The sequence below is a fragment of the Leptonychotes weddellii genome, chromosome 16 (assembly GCF_054177405.1).
Source record: "Leptonychotes weddellii isolate Sample4059 chromosome 16, ASM5417740v2, whole genome shotgun sequence".
In the NCBI taxonomy this organism is placed as follows: Eukaryota; Metazoa; Chordata; class Mammalia; order Carnivora; family Phocidae; genus Leptonychotes; species Leptonychotes weddellii.
Window position 1 is genome coordinate 44690320 of NC_138384.1, and position 16897 is coordinate 44707216.

General features: G+C 54.9%; 1 protein-coding gene across 5 annotated transcripts in view; it reads left to right on the top strand.

Moving 5' to 3' along the window:
- Positions 1–16897, top strand: part of DHX34 (DExH-box helicase 34) — a 32817-nt gene that overhangs the window by 3357 nt on the left and 12563 nt on the right. Inside the window, exons 1-6 of one of the 5 annotated variants that reach the window (XM_081807189.1) lie at positions 1684–1811; positions 5960–6896; positions 9476–9787; positions 11602–11856; positions 14153–14255; positions 15352–15569. In XM_081807189.1, the coding sequence (XP_081663315.1) occupies positions 6195–6896; positions 9476–9787; positions 11602–11856; positions 14153–14255; positions 15352–15569 (1590 nt within the window). In that variant the 5' untranslated portion in view covers positions 1684–1811; positions 5960–6194. Of the gene's footprint in view, positions 1–1683; positions 1857–1893; positions 2201–4354; positions 5251–5959; positions 6897–9475; positions 9788–11601; positions 11857–14152; positions 14256–15351; positions 15570–16897 lie in introns of those variants that run through there. The other 4 variants (XM_081807190.1, XM_081807191.1, XM_081807192.1 and 1 more) reach the window with 4 other exon arrangements.

The window sequence follows — 16897 nt, forward strand, 5'->3', positions numbered from 1 at the left end:
GGGGCGCCTGGGTGGCTCAGTTGGTTAAGCGACTGCCTTCGGCTCAGGTCATGATCCTGGAGTCCCGGGATCGAGTCCCGCATCGGGCTCCCTGCTCGGCGGGGAGTCTGCTTCTCCCTCTGACCCTCCTCCCTCTCATGCTCTCTGTCTCTCATTCTCTCTCTCTCAAATAAATAAATAAAATCTTTAAAAAAAAAATTAAAAAATTAAAAAAAATCTAACTCAGATCGTGTCTCAGGTCCTTCCTCTGCTAAACTCCTCCCATGGCTCCCACCTCACTCACATGAGAAGCCAAAGTCCTCACCGTGGTGTGCCTGATCTACTCTCCTCCTTTCCTCACCTCATTTCCTGCTATTCCCCCCTCCTTCACTCCCTCCACACAAGCCAGCTTGCTGACCTCTGAACCCACCAACTATGTTGCCATGGCAATCTGCATTTGCGATTTCCTTCACCTCCAGGGATCTCCATGGCTTGCTGCCTCACTTATTTCTGCTCAAATATTGCTTCCTTGGAGCTGTCCTCTCTGACCACACTACTTAAAATAACATGACTCCTTGCCCCTTTCCTGCTTTGTTTTTCTCCATAGAGCGTGGTGGTACTGCTTGACATTCTTTTTATTTTTATTTAAGTAAAGATATTTAAATGTCTGTTTCTCCTACTAAAACCCGAGCTCCACGGGAGCAGGGACTTGATCCGTTTTGTTCACTGCTATGTTCTCAGTACCTAAAACTGGCTCCGGAACTGAAGGCTGTACCTTCTCAGCGGCAACATTCTCTTAAGGAAAAAGGAGAATGATGGGAGGATATACTATAAATGAAAGATCTAACATTTATTGAGTGCCTACTATGTACATTAATGAAAAAGCAATTTATGTACCTTATGTATATTTTTTCGCTTACTTTCCCCAACAATCTTGAAAAGCAGATATTATCCTGTTATAAATAGGGAAACTGAGGCTGAGACCCACAATGACTGGGGAACCTAGGACTAGAGAGGACTCTATTTTCTCATTCATTTAGTCATTCATTCAACAACATTTACCGACTCTCTGATACTTGTGGTGGACGCTGGACAACACAGGACCTCCAAGACAAGAATGGCCCCTGCCTTCAATTTGGGGAGTTGAATTATTTGTTAGTGAATTATTTGTTAGTGAATTATACGTTAATAGAATTATGCATTAATAATTATGAATTACAGTGAATAAATCACCGGAGCAGTTTATTTTTTATTTTTATTATTTTTTAAGATTTTATTTACTTATTTCACAGAGAGAGACACAGCGAGAGAGGGAACACAAGCAGGGGGAGTGGGAGAGGGAGAAGCAGGCCTCCCGCTGAGCAGGGAGCCCGATGTGGGGCTCGATCCCAGGACCCTGGGATCACGACCTGAGCCGAAGGCAGACGCTTAACGACTGAGCCACCCAGGCGCCCCAACAGAAGCAGTTTAATAGTGTCTGGGCTTCCGCCAGCTTTCTCTCTGGCGTCGGGCGATCCGTTGCAAAGACGATTCACCGGTAGGGTAGAGCGCGCGCCCGGGCGGAGGCGCTTGCAAGTCTCCGCTGCAGCGCTACCGCCGACCTCTAGACGGCGCAGCGTCACCCCTGGCACCCCTCGAAGAGAGGCGGAGCTGGAGCGTGTTGTGCGCAGGCGCAGAGTGCGTTTTGGCCGCTCCCAGTTGCACACTGGCTCCTCTGCCTGCGGCGGGGTGGGGCCTGGCAGTGAAGGTGGCGCGCGCAGGCGCAGAAGCGGCTTCGGGCGCGGGAGGGGCGCTGGGGACCGGAAGTTGGAGCGATTCCGGCTGTTAGTGAGGTGAGGGTGGCGGGGCTGCTGTGCGGGGCCGTGGCGGCGGAGGCGGTGGGTGTCCGACCGGCTTGGGTAGTTGGGGAGCGAGCCGAGGGGTGGGGAGGGAAGTTCCAACATGGGAACATGTGTTGGAGGAGACATGGGGCCCGGGAGAAGCGGACGGAGATGGAGCCTGAGCGCCCCGACAGCACCTGGGCGACACAGAGACTCGAAACTGGAAGAAATGGGAGCCACGAAAAGAAGCTCGGAGAAGCTGAGGGACCGAGAGACGGGGAGGCGGAGAGAGGACGGAAGCCGCAAACTGGGGCCATGGAGGACAAGGAGCTGATGGGGTCCCCCCCAGAGCGCCTCCCCGAGGCTGCAGAGAAATGTGGTCGCACCGTGAACTTGGGGAGGTGGGAAACTAGCGAACAGAAAGAGACTGAGGGAGAGGGCGGTTCAAACGGAGGAACAAAACACTCGTTGACCTTAAAAGTTATTTTACCAGCCAAAATGGGTTTACTTGGGGATAACTGCGAGTTGCAATTTGGGACAAGCCAGCTACAGCAAAAACCATTGGCTAGTCCAACCAAAGAGAAGATAATTTTATGGAGAAGGAGGAGGAAGTTGGGAGGGGTTGTTTTGAATGGAAAGTAGGTTGGAGAAGAGCAAGAGTTCAGGGTTTTGGTGGTTTCTCATTGGCTGAGTTGCTGGGGTGGTCGCTTTCTTGTGGGAGATGCAGCTGTACCTCCTTCCCTGTTGGCACCTGTAATTGATGATTCTTTCCTGTCGGCAATTCTGTTGGAGCCTGTAATGGACAGTTCTTCCAGTACTAACTTCAGGTGGTATCGCAGGAGAGCTTCCCCCATCCTTCTGGCCTCCCAGCTCCATCTTAGATTTTTCTTCATTAATGGTGAGAGACTGATAGATAGAGATGGAGGCAGTGGAATAGGGAGAACCTGGCAAAAGCTGATGGAGGGACTGAGAAAGGGGAAGAGCAGCCAAGGGAAAGAGACTTGGAGAGAAAGCCGGAGGTGGGAAGTGAGTGAGATAGATGGGAACTGGGTGATTAGGGCAGACCAGTGAAGAGAGCCATCTGGAGTGTGGAGAAATGGGGCTCGATGGAGAGAGGGTGCATTTGGTAAACTTGGAGAGCAAAGAGAACTGAAAAGACAGTGTCAAGTTTAAAAGCCAGACCACGGAGAATCACACTGAGAAGATGAAGAGGAGTAAATGGGAGCCTGACTCCCTGGATTTGAATTCCTTGTCTCACCGTGTACTTAACCTGTCTTTGGCTCAGTACAATAGGGAGTGATAATAGCACCTTTTTTTTTTTTTTTTAAGATTTATTTTAAAGGAGGAGGGAGGGGCAGAGGGAGAGAGAGTCCAGCGATGTGGAGCTTGATCTCATGACCCTGAGATCATGACTTGAGTTGAAACCAAGAGACACTTAACCAGCTCTACCACCCAGGTACCCCCAAATAGCACCTTTTTAACACGAGGAAAGTGTAGCTGTGTGTATGTATGTAGTTGTGCATATAGATATACATAGGTGATTTAGAATAGTACCTGATGAGTGAGGAGCGCTGTTAGCTAGTAAAGCGTCAGAACTGGGAGACAAAAGGTTAGGTGGGGAAATGCAGATGAATAGTCATGATGGAGGGAGAGGCAGTAACAGACTGGGAACTGGAGAGAGAGAAAAATGGAGCGTCAGGAAAAAAAAAAACACGACTGAACAAGCAAATGAGAAAGTCAGTTGGAGAACCGACGAGGAATGGAAAGGGTCAAATGGAGAGGGCTGGTTGGAGAGAATATCAGACCTGAAGATAAGAGAAACGACGAGAGACGTGACCAGACTATGAGAGGGAAGAGGGGTGAGCATGGTGAGCTGAAAAAAAACAGGCTGAGACATGAGGATGGACAGCCAGAGAGGGGAGAGCTCAGAAGCAGAGAAACTCTGCAAGCCATCACCAAGAGACCCAGAGATGGTCAGAGACACTGTGGCAGAGAATCGAGGGGACCCAGGAAATCTACAAGGTTGAGACTCCAGAGCCATGGTACTCAGTTGGGCCCACATGCGCATAGGCAGTTTGCAGCTGGGAGGAATGCTCATTTCATTCCGGATCCTTTTCTTGGGATCCCGGGCTCAGTATCCATAGCCTTCTAAGGCCTTTTGCTCTTACTGCCTCCCCTCCAGCAGGAGTTACCTATGAAGCCACTCTAGCATCACCTAACCCAGGTGTTTACCGGAAAATGTGCTCCCATGGGAAACCACTCCGCCAGCTCACAGGTGCTTCATCAGTAGAAACCCCCTTTCTGGCTCTAATTACTCCCAGGGATGGCCTGAGTTCCCCCCTGAGACTGCAGAGATCGAATCTCTGAACTGTGTTCCGTGATGGCCCTGAGAGACTGCAGGGAGAGTGGGTGAAAGCATTGCTAATTCCAGATGAAGGCGAATTGTGGCCTTTTTTTTTTTTTAATTCTAGAGAGGGATGGGGGAGGGGCAGAGGGAGAGAGAATCTCAAGCAGACTCCCTGCTGAGCATAGAGCCTGGTGCGGGGCTCGATCCCATGACTCAGATCATGACCTGAGCTGAAATTAAGAGTCAGACACTTAACCAAATTAGCTACCCAGGAGCCTCAAATTGTGGCCTTTTGAGTGTAGTTTTCCAGGCTGTATGCCCTGGTTCCTGTCACTGATTTTCCATGTTAGTCATCACTGCGAGAAAGAGTGGACTTGAATTCTAGTTACTATTTAGCTCCTCTGTCCCAGGCTAGGCGATAAGCATTGCAGTGTTTGGAAGTAGGTATTATCCCCATTTTATGGGTGAAGAATACAGCCTCAAAATAGTTAATTTGCAGGTGGCCACACATCTAATAAATGATGAAGATTCAGAGATTCAAACCCAGATCTGCCTGACTCCAAAACCTATACCAAGGAAGGTTTGAATGCTCTTAAGGTCATAAACTTAAAGAATCTGAGTGATGGGCTTCACTCCATAAAATTGTACATACGTTAGGACTTAGGCAGCTGAGAGAAAACCAACTTTGCCCAAAAGACATTTTCTTGTGTAGCTGAGAAGTGAGGGTTGGAGTGGACTAAGCCAAGCTTCTCTCTCTCTTCCACTTCTCCTCCTAGTTCCTCAGTGGCCATCCTGGTGCGTCCTTCATTGTGCCCATGTGCAGGCTTTTCTCTAGGATGGGTTTCTAGGAAGGACTCTGGGGTTCAAGAGCTACTACTACAGACAGCTGCGGGTTGATACGTCGTCCTAGTGTAAATGCCAGAGAAAGGCCGCGATTGGCTCCCTGTGGGTCATGTGTCAGCTTCTCGCACCAATCAACGGTTGAAGGAGGAGGAGTCGGGTGCCGTGATGGGCCAGGCCTTTGTCGCTTGCCCAAGCAGTAGGGGTTCTCTGACTTGGAGCCATCAGAACCGTGTGGAATCCAGGAAGGACTGCTTTTCAAAGGTGGGGAGAGGGGGGATGGTGGGTGCTGTTACCAGAAAAGGAAGGAAGGGAGGAAGGGATGTTCCAGGCAAGTAAAGACCGCGTCTAACCTAACACTTGCAAAATTGTGCACTTGATTTCAAAGCGTTCCTAGATGTCCTGAAGCTCAGGGACCTCAGATGAAGAACACTTGCCTTACTCTTCATTATACCACACCCCTCTTGTGTCATTGCCGCTCGTGACAAGGTTCTGTTGTCGATTGGCCCCGTGACCCACCCTCCTTCAGGTTTCAGCTCAAACATCTCTGGGCGCATCCTTCCCTGACTCCCAAGTATGGTCAGGCAGCTCCTGTGGGCTCCCACGGCCCAGTCACTGGATTGTCTGTCTCTCGCCTGTGACCACGACCACATGTGAGGGCTCAGGATGGCCTTACTCATATTATCCGTCCTAGTCCAGTGCTTCCAGAACAGCAGGCTTTCAGGAAATGTTTCTAATTTTTTTTTTTTTTTATTTATTTGCGAGAGAGAGAATGAGAGACAGAGAGCATGAGAGGGAGGAGGGTCAGAGGGAGAAGCAGACTCCCTGCCGAGCAGGGAGCCCGATGCGGGACTCGATCCCGGGACTCCAGGATCATGACCCGAGCCGAAGGCAGTCGCTTAACCAACTGAGCCACCCAGGTGCCGCTCAGGAAATGTTTCTAAAAATGAATGTCTTCTATTCTCTCCTCCAGGCATTCCGGACCTGAAAACCCAGGATGGACTAGTGTCTGTCCCAGAGATCACTGCAGGAGTTGTGAGGGGCCCTGGGTGTCGCCAGCTTGAGCCAGGTTCCTGGGCACTTGCTCTGTCACTGCCTGTGGTCATCCTGGACCATCAACGAGGAGGGAGAGTGTCTCTTTGAAGAGAGCGTGGTTCCTTATTCCAGACACTGGCTTCTTACTGTGACTGGGAGATAGCCCCAATAGCATGCCTCCTCCCAGAACGAAGGAGGGCGGGGATCCCCGAGGCCGACACTGGGATCCCGGTGAGGAGGAGGCCCCCGAGAAATGGGACTGGAATTGTCCAGAGACACGTCGCCTCTTCGAGGATGCCTTTTTCCGCGATGAGGATTATATACGCCAGGGTTCTGAGGAGTGCCAGAAGTTCTGGGCCTTCTTTGAACGCTTGCAGAGATTCCAGAGTCTCAAGGCCACCAGCAAGCGGGAGAAAGACCCCGTGTGTCGCAAGCACAGCGTCCCAGCCCTGGCTGACCTGCCTCGCACTTACGACCCACGCTACCGCATCAACCTCTCGGTCCTGGGCCCCGACACCCGCGGCTCCCGGGGGCTGGGCAGGCAGCCCCCGGAGAGAGTTGCCGAGTTCCGCCGAGCCCTCCTGCACTACCTGGACTTCGGCCAGAAGCAGGCGTTCGGGCGGCTGGCCAAACTGCAGCAGGGGCGGGCGGGGCTTCCCATCGCCCAGTACGGGAACCGCATCCTGCAGACGCTGAAGGGGCACCAGGTGGTGGTGGTGGCCGGGGACACGGGCTGTGGCAAGTCCACTCAGGTGCCCCAGTACCTGCTGGCCGCCGGCTTCAGTCACGTGGCATGCACCCAGCCCCGGCGGATCGCCTGCATCTCCCTGGCCAAGCGTGTCAGCTTTGAGAGCCTCAGTCAGTATGGCTCCCAGGTGAGTGGGCCTTAACCAGCTCTCCGGTGTTTCCAGCGCGACCTCGAGGCGTAGGCTGTTGCCCCTATGGTCGTATCGATGAAAGTTAGCGGAGCACTTCCGGTTCTTCGAGAGACTGATCTACAGATTGACCTGAATATGGTCCAAACGAGAAAGGCACTAGCATTACCCATAACACTTTCTTAAATTTTTCTTTTATTTTTGAGAGAGTGCGAGCGTGGGGAGCGGCCGAGGGAGAGAAAGAGAATCTCAAGCAGGCTCCACACCCAGTGCAGGGACCAATGTGGGGCTTGATCCCAAGATCATGACCTGAGCCGAAATCAAGAGTCAGATGCTTAACTGACTGAGCCACCCAGGCGCCCCCCTCCCAGTATGACACTTTTAACAGCAAAAAATTGGAAATGTCCTAAATCATTCGTTTTTTGCAGCCATAAAAAAAAGAGTGAGGCTACTTTTTTATAATGATTTCTAGGGTTCTAATCCAGGTTCTGCCCCTTAAGAATCGTTATTGAAATTCTAATACTCTAAGCAGAAGAATACGTATCCTATGTAGCTCAGTGAATTTTCACAAATTGAATTCATTTATGTAACCAGCACCCCAGAAACCCTCTGTCCCCCACGTCCCCCCCGTTACTGCCCTGAGGCCCCAAGAGTTGTCACTATCCTGAGTGATAGATTATCTCTTAGATTATGACAGTTGAGTTAAAGAGGAAACACCACAGATCAATTTTGCCTCTTTTATTTACTTTTTATAAATGGAATCAAAAAATGTGCTCTCTTTGGTGCCTGTCCCCTGTCGCCCGGTATTAGTTTTGTGGGACTTGTCTGTGGTCGAGTGTGTGGGTGCACACTGTCCTACTGTTCTTTCTCGCTGCTGTTTGGTATCCCCTGGTGAAGACACCACAAGGCATTTGTCCCTTCTGCTGTTGACTGGAACTTGGGGCATCTCCAGCTTGAGGCTCTTGTGGAAAGGCGCTGCCATCAACATTCTAGAACATGCCATTTGCTGTCTGTCGGTACAGATTTCCGTCAGGGATATAGCTAGGAGTGTGACCACCGACGCGTCAGATCTGCAAGAGCGTCTAGCTTTAGTGGATGCTGCTGAGCCGCTTTGCGAAGTGGTCGTACCCATCCACATTCCCAACTGCTGCTGTGTTCTACACTTGTTACAGTTAATCTTTCTCGTTCTAGCTTTTCTGGGTGGGTGGATCGTAGTAGCACATTTTAATTTGCATTTCTCTGACAACTAAGGGTTGAACGCGTGTATTGGCCATTTGGAGATCCTCTTTTCTGAAGTGTCTGTTCAAGTCTTTCTCCCTGTTTGTCTTTAGTGTTGTCTTTTTGTTCTCGATTTATGGGGTTTTAAAGAGGAGGGAAACGAGTCCTTTGTAGGATTTGTGTATTGCAGATCTTGTCTCCTACTCTGTGAGTTGTCTTTCATTTTCTGAATGCTGTCTTTTGATGACGGTGTCTTTTTATTTAAATACTGTTCAGTCTGTCATTTTCTTCCTGTGGTTGGCACTTTCTGGGTTCTGTTTAAGGATTATCCCCCTACTTTAAGGACATAAGGACATCCTACGTTTTTTCCTAAGGATTTTTACCTTTAAAACTATAATTTATCAGAAATTGATGTGTATGTGATACAAGGTAGGGTTAAGATCATTTCCTCACGGGGCGCCTGGGTGGCGCAGTTGGTTGAGTGTCCGACTCTTGGTTTTGGCTCAGGTCACGATCTCAGGGTCGTGGGATCGAGCCCCATGTGGGGCTCTGCGCTCAGCGTGGCGTCTGCTTGGGATTCTCTCTCTCCTTCTCCCTCTGCCCCTCCCCACTGTGCTTTTTTCCTCTCTCTCTCAAATAAAATTTTTTAAAAAGATCATTTCCTGGGGCGCCTGGGTGGCTCAGTTGGTTAAGCGACTGCCTTCGGCTCAGGTCATGATCCTGGAGTCCCGGGATCGAGTCCCGCATCGGGCTCCCTGCTCAGCAGGGAGTCTGCTTCTCCCTCTGACCCTCCCCCCTCTCATGTGCTCTCTGTCTCTCTCATTCTCTCTGTCTCAGATAAATAAATAAAATCTTTAAAAAAAAAAAAAGATCATTTCCTCTCAATACTGCCTTTAACTGTGTTTTGCCTTGGATGAGTGACCTCAGTTTCCCCATCAGTGAGGTGAGAATGGTGGTTTTTGCTTCTCACGGTGGCTGTGAGGATGAAATGAGTAGGGGGTGCCCATTCAGTGTTTACAGTAGTTCCCAGCAGAGTAGGGACTCAAAGAAAGGTGAACTATCCCCATGATCATTAATTAGTACATACGCAAGGCTCTGTGCGGACACTTTATGTGCATGAGCACGTACCATTCTCCCAGCATCGGGGGGGCGGGAAATGTCTCTGAGGCAAGGAACTGCTCGCCCTGAGTCAGCAGCACTAAGCGGCAGAGGTGACGTCCAGCCCCAAGCGTGCTGGACTCCAGAGTCTGATGGGGGCCGGGGAGCAGGGGCATTTGCTCAGATTTTCAGTTTGGGCGGGTGCGGGCTGGTGTTCAGGCGCGGGCTCCTATCCTGACCATCCCCCTCTCCCCCCAACTCAGGTTGGCTACCAGATCCGCTTTGAGAGCACGCGGACGGCAGCCACCAAGATCGTGTTCCTGACGGTGGGGCTGCTCCTGAGGCAGATCCAGCGGGAGCCCAGCCTGCCCCAGTACCAGGTCCTGATAGTGGACGAAGTCCACGAACGGCACCTCCACAACGACTTCCTCCTGGGCGTCCTCCGGCGCCTGCTGCCCAAGCGGCCGGACCTCAAGGTCATCCTCATGTCGGCCACCATCAACATCTCGCTCTTCTCCAGTTACTTCGGTGGTGCTCCCGTGGTGCAGGTGCCTGGGAGGCTGTTCCCCATCACGGTCAGTGCTGCTCCCGTGTCCCCCAGTCCTCCCACCCGGTCTCTGGCTGGCCTGGACCTGTCCCTTCTCTCCTGCTCAGACTCCCATCTTTCTGTGAAGGACATTCTTGCTCGTGCTCTCTCTTCTAAAGCTGTCATCTCCTGAGCATTTGCAATGTGCTGGGCAGGTGCTTGGTGCTTGTTGGAAGAGACCCAGCGAAGTAAAGCTATGAGTTCGTTCCTCTTATATAACAGTCCTGCTGGTCCAGGCTGCTGGGCAGCTCTGTTGCATGTGGTCATTCAGGGACCCGGGCTCCTCTTTTCTCCTGCTCTACCATTGCACAGGGTGGAGCTGCTCAGTCTCCGCACTGTTGACATTTTGGGCTGGATAATTCTTCCGTTGTGGGGGCTGCCCTGCGTGTTGTAGGATGTTTAGCAGCCTTCCTGGCCTCTTCCCACTAGCTGCCAGCGCCATTCTTCCCCCTCAGGGGTGATGGCCCAGAATGTCTCCAGATGTTACCAAATGTCCCCTGGGGGCAGCGCCCCCCCCCCCCGCCCCCGCACCAAGCACCACTGTTCTAGGGAGCTGTCCAGGTCTGTCTGGTCAAAGCTTGCAGGAAGAGGGAAGGAGCCCTAGTCCAGGGAAAGGCCAGTTTGTCTTTAAGTTGGACGTGACCTTGCAGTTGTCTTGTTCTCATCTCCGTGCCCATCTGGTGCAAGGTGGGGAGGGCTGGAAGGTGCTTGCTCTCTCGCTAGGGGACGACGTGCCCAGGAAGAAAAGAGCAGAGTCTCTGGGGCCACTGTGGGCCTTGCACACCACTTGACACCCCCGACCTCACCCCGTCCCCACAGCGGTCCTGGGCAGGCCTGACTCCACACACGTCCTTAATCTCCCACCCCAGGTCTTTGGTTTCTCCGGAAACTTCTACCCTGACCTTTGCCCCCTTTTGCTCCGGCCTGTTTGCTGTGGCTCGCATAGTGGTCTTGTCGGGGATCAGAGTGAAGCCGCTAGCGTGGGGGAGCTCGCGAGGGCGGCCCTCGCCACAGCCCTGGGGGGCCTGCGCCAGGGATTTCTGCCCCTTTGGGGTAAAACGGAGGTTCAGAGATGCGGAGCGGCAGAGCCGGGACTGGAATCCTGCTGGAATCCCAGATGTGGCCCCGGGCCAGGCAGCTTCTCTTCGCTCTTTCGGATCCCCTTTCCCCTCCCCACCTGTCTGTCTCCCCGCCCCCCCACCCATGGGTGGCACTCGTGGACCCCTCCCGCCTGGCTTCCCGGTGGCCCTCCGAGACGGTCTATGCCTGCTCTCTTTGTGTTTTGAAAGCCACTCCCTTCCCTTGCAGGGAGAGTTGGTAGGAGTCCCGGAGTTCCCAGCACCAGGAAACCGCACTGCTCCTTGTGGTTTTGGGTTCTAAATACCCATCCGTCTGTCTTCCGAGCAGCTGTAAAAAAAAGGGGGGGAGCATGCTGTCTGAGAAGTGATTTCTCTAGGCTTTTGATCCTGACTCCACCCTTAAAAATTCTGTTGTTGTTGAAGTTACCTGTCAAACGCGACGGAACGTGTGTGTCGCGCGTGGAGCTCAGCTAATTTTCACACTTCAAATACTTGCGCGCAGCCGGCACCCGGACTGCAGAACCTCGGACGTCCCCAGCGCCCCAGAAGCCTGGTTACCCCCATACGCTGTCCTTTGGGGACGTCCTCTTCTAACTAACTCGCTCGAGGGCGCCAGGTGCTGCCTGAGGGGTCCCCGCCGTCTCCCGCAGCCTGGGGTCTCCCTGCCCTGTGGCCCTGTGCTCGGGTGACAGGTGCGCCCCTGCCCGGGGCCGTCTCCCCGCAGGTCGTGTACCAGCCACAGGAGGCGGAGCCAGCAGCGTCCAAGTCCGGGAGGCTGGACCCTCGGCCTTTCCTCAGGGTGCTGGAAGCCATCGACGGCAAGTACCCCCCCGAGGAGCGGGGCGACGTCCTCGTCTTCCTCAGTGGCATGGCAGAGATCAGCTCGGTCCTCGAGGCTGCCCAGACCTACGCCGGCCGCACCCAGCGCTGGGTGGTGCTGCCCCTGCACAGCACCCTCTCCGTGGCCGACCAGGACAAGGTACCACGTGTGGCCAGGCCGGGGCGGGGGGCGGGGCGCGTCTGGCTGTATGGGAGGGGAGGGGAGGCCCAATTCGAGCACAGGCGTGGAGGTGGGAGTCTGCGAGCTGGGTGTGGGGAAGGGTCGGGAGGGGGCCGTCAGAGAGGCCGTCGGGTCACCCTGGTAGTTGTTTGTTGCCGTGTAACAGAGTCCCCCCAAACCTAGCAGCTTAGCGGAGTAAGTGTTCACCATCTCACATCACTCCCGCAGTTCAGGAGGTCGCGAGAGGCTTCGGTGGGTGCCTCCGGCCCAGGCTCTCTCCGGAGGGTGCAGCTGAGGTGTGGGCTGCCATCGGAAGGCTTGCCCGGGGCTGGAGGGCCCTCCTCTAAGAGGGCTCACTCACATGGCGGGCTGTTGGGTGGGGGCCTCAGTTTCCCTCCATGTGGGCTGCTTGAGTGTCCTCCCAGCATGGTGGCTGGCTCTCCCCAAGAGACCCAAGCAGAAGCCACAACGTCCTTTATGGCCTGGCCTTGGGCATCACGGCCCGTCATGTCTGCAGTGTCCCGTTAGTTGACCTGGGCTGCTCTGGTCAGGGGGAAGGTACTGGATGAGGGTGTGGATCCCGGGAGGCGAGCCGCATCGGGGCCTTTGTGGAGGCTGACTACCACGGTTCTCTGCGGGGGGAAGGGGGAGGCCCTTCACGTCACAGTCAGTCGTTGGTTGATTGAAGAAACCACCTTTGAACACCTCCTTAGTGCCTCCCCTTGCGCCGAGGGGGCTCTTTGGGACACACTGGGAGCCAAGATATGGCCCTTCCCCTCGAGTAGCTGCCGGTCTGTGGAGGGAGCTGGCAAGCAAGGATAATTTACAAATGGAAAAGGAAAGTTCTGGAAACGGGCACAGCTCTGTGAGAGCACAGTTGTGGTGGATTCAGGGAAGGCTTCCTGGAGGAAGAAACTTTCAAAACTGAGACCCGAGAAAGCCCCAGCCTAGGAAGCGGGCAGGGAGAAGAGTGTCCTGGCTAAGGTGTGTGGAGCATTGCTGGGTGCCGGCCGGAGTGGGCAGCTGTGTGCACGCCTGGCCTCATTTAGACCTTCCAGCAGCCCTGTCTGCCAGGGGCCGCTGTTACCCAGGACAGACACAGACACTGGGGCCGAGGCACTCGTGCAAAGTCACGTAAGTGGTGGAACCAGGCTTTGGAATGCGGTAGTTTGGCACCAGAGCCCACGCTCTTAACCAGAGGTTGCCAACTTCCTGTAAAGGGCCAGGGAGTACAAAGTTGTAGGTTTGTTTATTTGAGAGAGAGCATGAGAAGGGGGAGGGGCAGAGAGAGAGGGAGAAGCAGACTCCCTGCTGAGCGGGGAGCCTTACGTGGGGCTCCATCCCAGGACCCCGAGATCATGACCTGAGCTGAAGTCAGACGCTTAACCAACTGGGCTACCCAGGTGCCCCCAAAGTCATAGGTTTTGTGAGCCATTTCGTCTCTGGCTCTACTCCTCTCTATCATTACAGCAGGAAGGCAGCCGCAGACTGACCCAGGTGAGGCTGTGCTGTGTTAAAACTTGATACACAAAAAACAGAAGGCTGGTTCTGGCCCCCAGGCCTAGTTGCAGATCCCCCACTCTTGACCACTGTGTTCGTCTCTTGGGCCTAAGAGAAGGGCTTGTGCAAAGGGCCTGCGGTGAGAGAAAGGTGGGGCCCCTGGGAGACCACCTGCAGGGTGTCTGGGGTCCAGACTGTGATGGGGAAGGCAGGCCGGGTGGTACTGAGCGGTGGGCAGGCCTAGGCCGCAGGGCCTTGAAGACCCAGTGTGGTGCTTGGGCTTTGTCCTGAGTGCTCCTGGGAGCCATGGGAGGGTTCTGAGCAAGGTGGGGAGCAGTGCCAGTTTGTGCTTTAGCAGATCCCTCTGCTGTGTGTGATTATGGATGGGAGACCAGAGACCAGGGAGGAGGCTGGGGCAGGACCTGGGTGGGAAGCGAGGGCCTGGACCAGGGCAAGGCTGTGGGTTGGGGAGAACGGAATGAATTTCGGAAACGTTCAAGACGTGCAGGTGTGGCTGGAGCAGGGAGGGGCAGGGGAGCCAGGACAGCCCAGGTTCCTGGCCCACGTGGAGTGGTGGATGACGAGCCGTCTCTGAGATGGGGACCCGAGGAGGAGAAAAGTGTTCAGTGGGAGGCGCTGAGGCTATTCGAGATACTGTAAGTGGGTGTGACGTGCCCGTGGGCCATCCAGGAGTCGTCAGGGAGGCCACCAGACACGGGTCAGCAAGGGTCAGCTAGTCTCAGATGTCACCTCCTCCTCTGCCCCCCCCCCCCAGGTATTTGACGTGGCCCCCCCTGGAGTTCGGAAATGCATCCTCTCCACCAACATCGCCGAGACTTCTGTCACCATTGATGGGATCCGCTTTGTCGTCGATTCTGGTAAGAGCTGCTCCCCGCCACCCCTCAGGCCCTAGAGAGAAGTGTGGGGTCTGGAGATGTGCAAGTGCAGTGAGGGAACTCTGGACCAAAGCAGGGAGTAGGGGGCCTTAGGGCTGTGGGGCAGCGGCAACATCTTCTCAGACATTCCAAGCTTGCTCCTGCCTCAGGGCCTTTGCACTTACTGTTGTCCCTGCCGAGAGCAGTCTTTTTTCAGATATCCACAGGGCTCACGCCCTCATTTCAGGGCCTGCATAAATGTGCCGCCATAAGAGAGGCCTACCTTGTCCACTTTTGTGATTCCCCCTCCTCCTGCCGCTGTTGCTTTCCTTATGAGACCTGTTGTTCCCCAGAATATGGGCCTTATATTTCATATCTGTTGACCTATTTCTTTTCTGTCTTCCCAACTGGACCGTTGTCTGGGAAGTCAGCGTAGCGTAGCGTAGCGGTTGGGAGACGCTGGGGCCAGCCTGGCTATGTGACCAAGGTCGTGTCACTGAGACCATGTGTGTTTGCTCGTTTGTAAAATGACAAGAATAGCAGAGCCTCCCTCGGTTTTGAGGATTCAGCGAGCGAATTCTTCCCCTGGGTACTGCGGATGGTGCCTGGCGCCGAGCGAGCACTCTGTGTTAGCAGTGAGCTTATCGTACCGAACCTGGGAGCGGTAAAACATTGTCACTTTATGTACCATCAAAATTTAAAAATGCCGGCCATTAAATGTGGACGTGGCTTTGCTCTCAAGGTGCGCCCCGTTTTCAGAGACTGTGAAAGTGGACAGAGTTGGTCTTAGAGTTGATGAACTCTGTTCTGTTCAGCCCCGGGAGAGCAGGGACAGCGATCACAGCGGCGCCTCGCACGCTGCCTGGCACACAGCAGGTGCCTAATAATAACAGTTGGATGACCAGGCTGCTGAATACACAAGCAAGAGATGGGGGAATGAGGAAACAAAAGGCTAAATCAACGAAGCGTCAGGGTCGAGGCTAAACAAGCTCTCCGTCTGCGTCAGTGGAATGAAGGAGGCGAGGGCGTCAGGGACCGAGCGGAGGTGCCCCCCGCCGCCCCCCGTGGCTGCCGCACCGAGTCTCCCATCCCCGTGCAGGGAAGGTGAAGGAGATGGGCTATGACCCACAGGCCAAGCTGCAGCGGCTGCAGGAGTTCTGGATCAGTCAGGCCAGCGCCGAGCAGCGGAAGGGCCGGGCCGGCCGCACGGGCCCCGGGGTCTGCTTCCGCCTCTATGCTGAGTCTGACTACGACGCCTTCGCCCCCTACCCCGTCCCGGAGATTCGGAGGGTGGCGCTCGACGCGCTGGTGCTGCAGGTGAGGCCTGGGCAGGGAGGGGCCCCTCAGCCGGGACCCACCCTGGGGTTTCAGGGCCGGGAAGGGCACGGGAGCTCATGGCTTCCAAACGTCCGAGCCCCCTGGCAAGGAGAGGATTGTCCCTGGGTCCACAGGCTCGTGGGAAGAACCTCGTGACTCCGTCAGAATGCCTTCAGCTGGGACAGAAAATCCGCCCGGAAGTGGCTCTTGAAACCGGGGTTTCTCCGTACATTTTATGTCCTGGCTCTTAGCTCATTAGTCAGCTTTGCTTCGATCAGGCAGCTGCGCCAAATGGGCCCACTCGCCGAGCGGCCGACACACAGAATCTCGGTCCTCGGGGTGGTGGGCGGTTTCTTTTCTTTGGGGACCCAGGCCCCTTCCCTGTGTGGCTCCGGTGGAGGGGAGGGAGCGTGGGAGAGGAGCTTGGGAGGGTTGGAGGGCCAGGCCCCTCCACTTGCCTTGCCCTGGTTAGCGCTCACACCCGCGGCCGCTGGGGAGCCTGGCCGGTATGGGCTCTGGGCTCTGGGCTCGGGCAGAAGAAGAAGGGCCGACGGCTTCCACAGCAGGCTCCCCCGGGGGGCAGCGGCCGGGAGCACCAACCAGCCCCCTCCCTGTGGGTGATGCACCCTCGTAGTTCCTGTTTTGTTTGATTTCATTTTTCAAAAATGCTGCTTGGGGCCCACTGTGTGAGCTCCTGACCCGTGGGGCCTGACCGATACGGACGATGGACCGTTTCACAGCGGAGCAGTCCCCAGATGGGGAGGCGGCAGGCTTGGTTGTTTAAGTGGGTCAGTGATGTCCTACAGGGCTCGGGCTCGTTCCAGCCTTTTCCATCTTCCGTCCGTCAGCGGCTCTTCCAAGCACAGTGATGGCAAAGGTGACGCTGGATAGAGAGCGCTTGCCTCGCACTCACTGTGGGCCAGGCGCCGTCCTCGGTGTTGTCTGTGTAGAACTGTTTGGATCCCCGCAAAAACTAGACGGGAGGTTGTCTTTTTTTTTTAAAGATTTTATTTGACAGAGAGAGACACAGCAAGAGAGGGAACACAAGCAGGGGGAGTGGGAGAGGGAGAAGCAGGCTTCCCGCCGAGCAGGGAGCCCGATGCGGGGCTCGATCCCAGGACCCCGGGATCACGACCTGAGCCGAAGGCAGACACTTATCCGCTGAGCCACCCAGGCGCCCCAGACGGGAGGTTGTCTTATCATCCCAGTTTCTGCGCGAGGAACCAGTCGCCAGAGACGTGATCTAAGTTGCCCCAGGTGTGTCCCAGGCGGTCAGAGCCCGGGTTCCATCTGGGGCTGTCGGGCTCCGAGCTGGCCTCAGGCGCGCC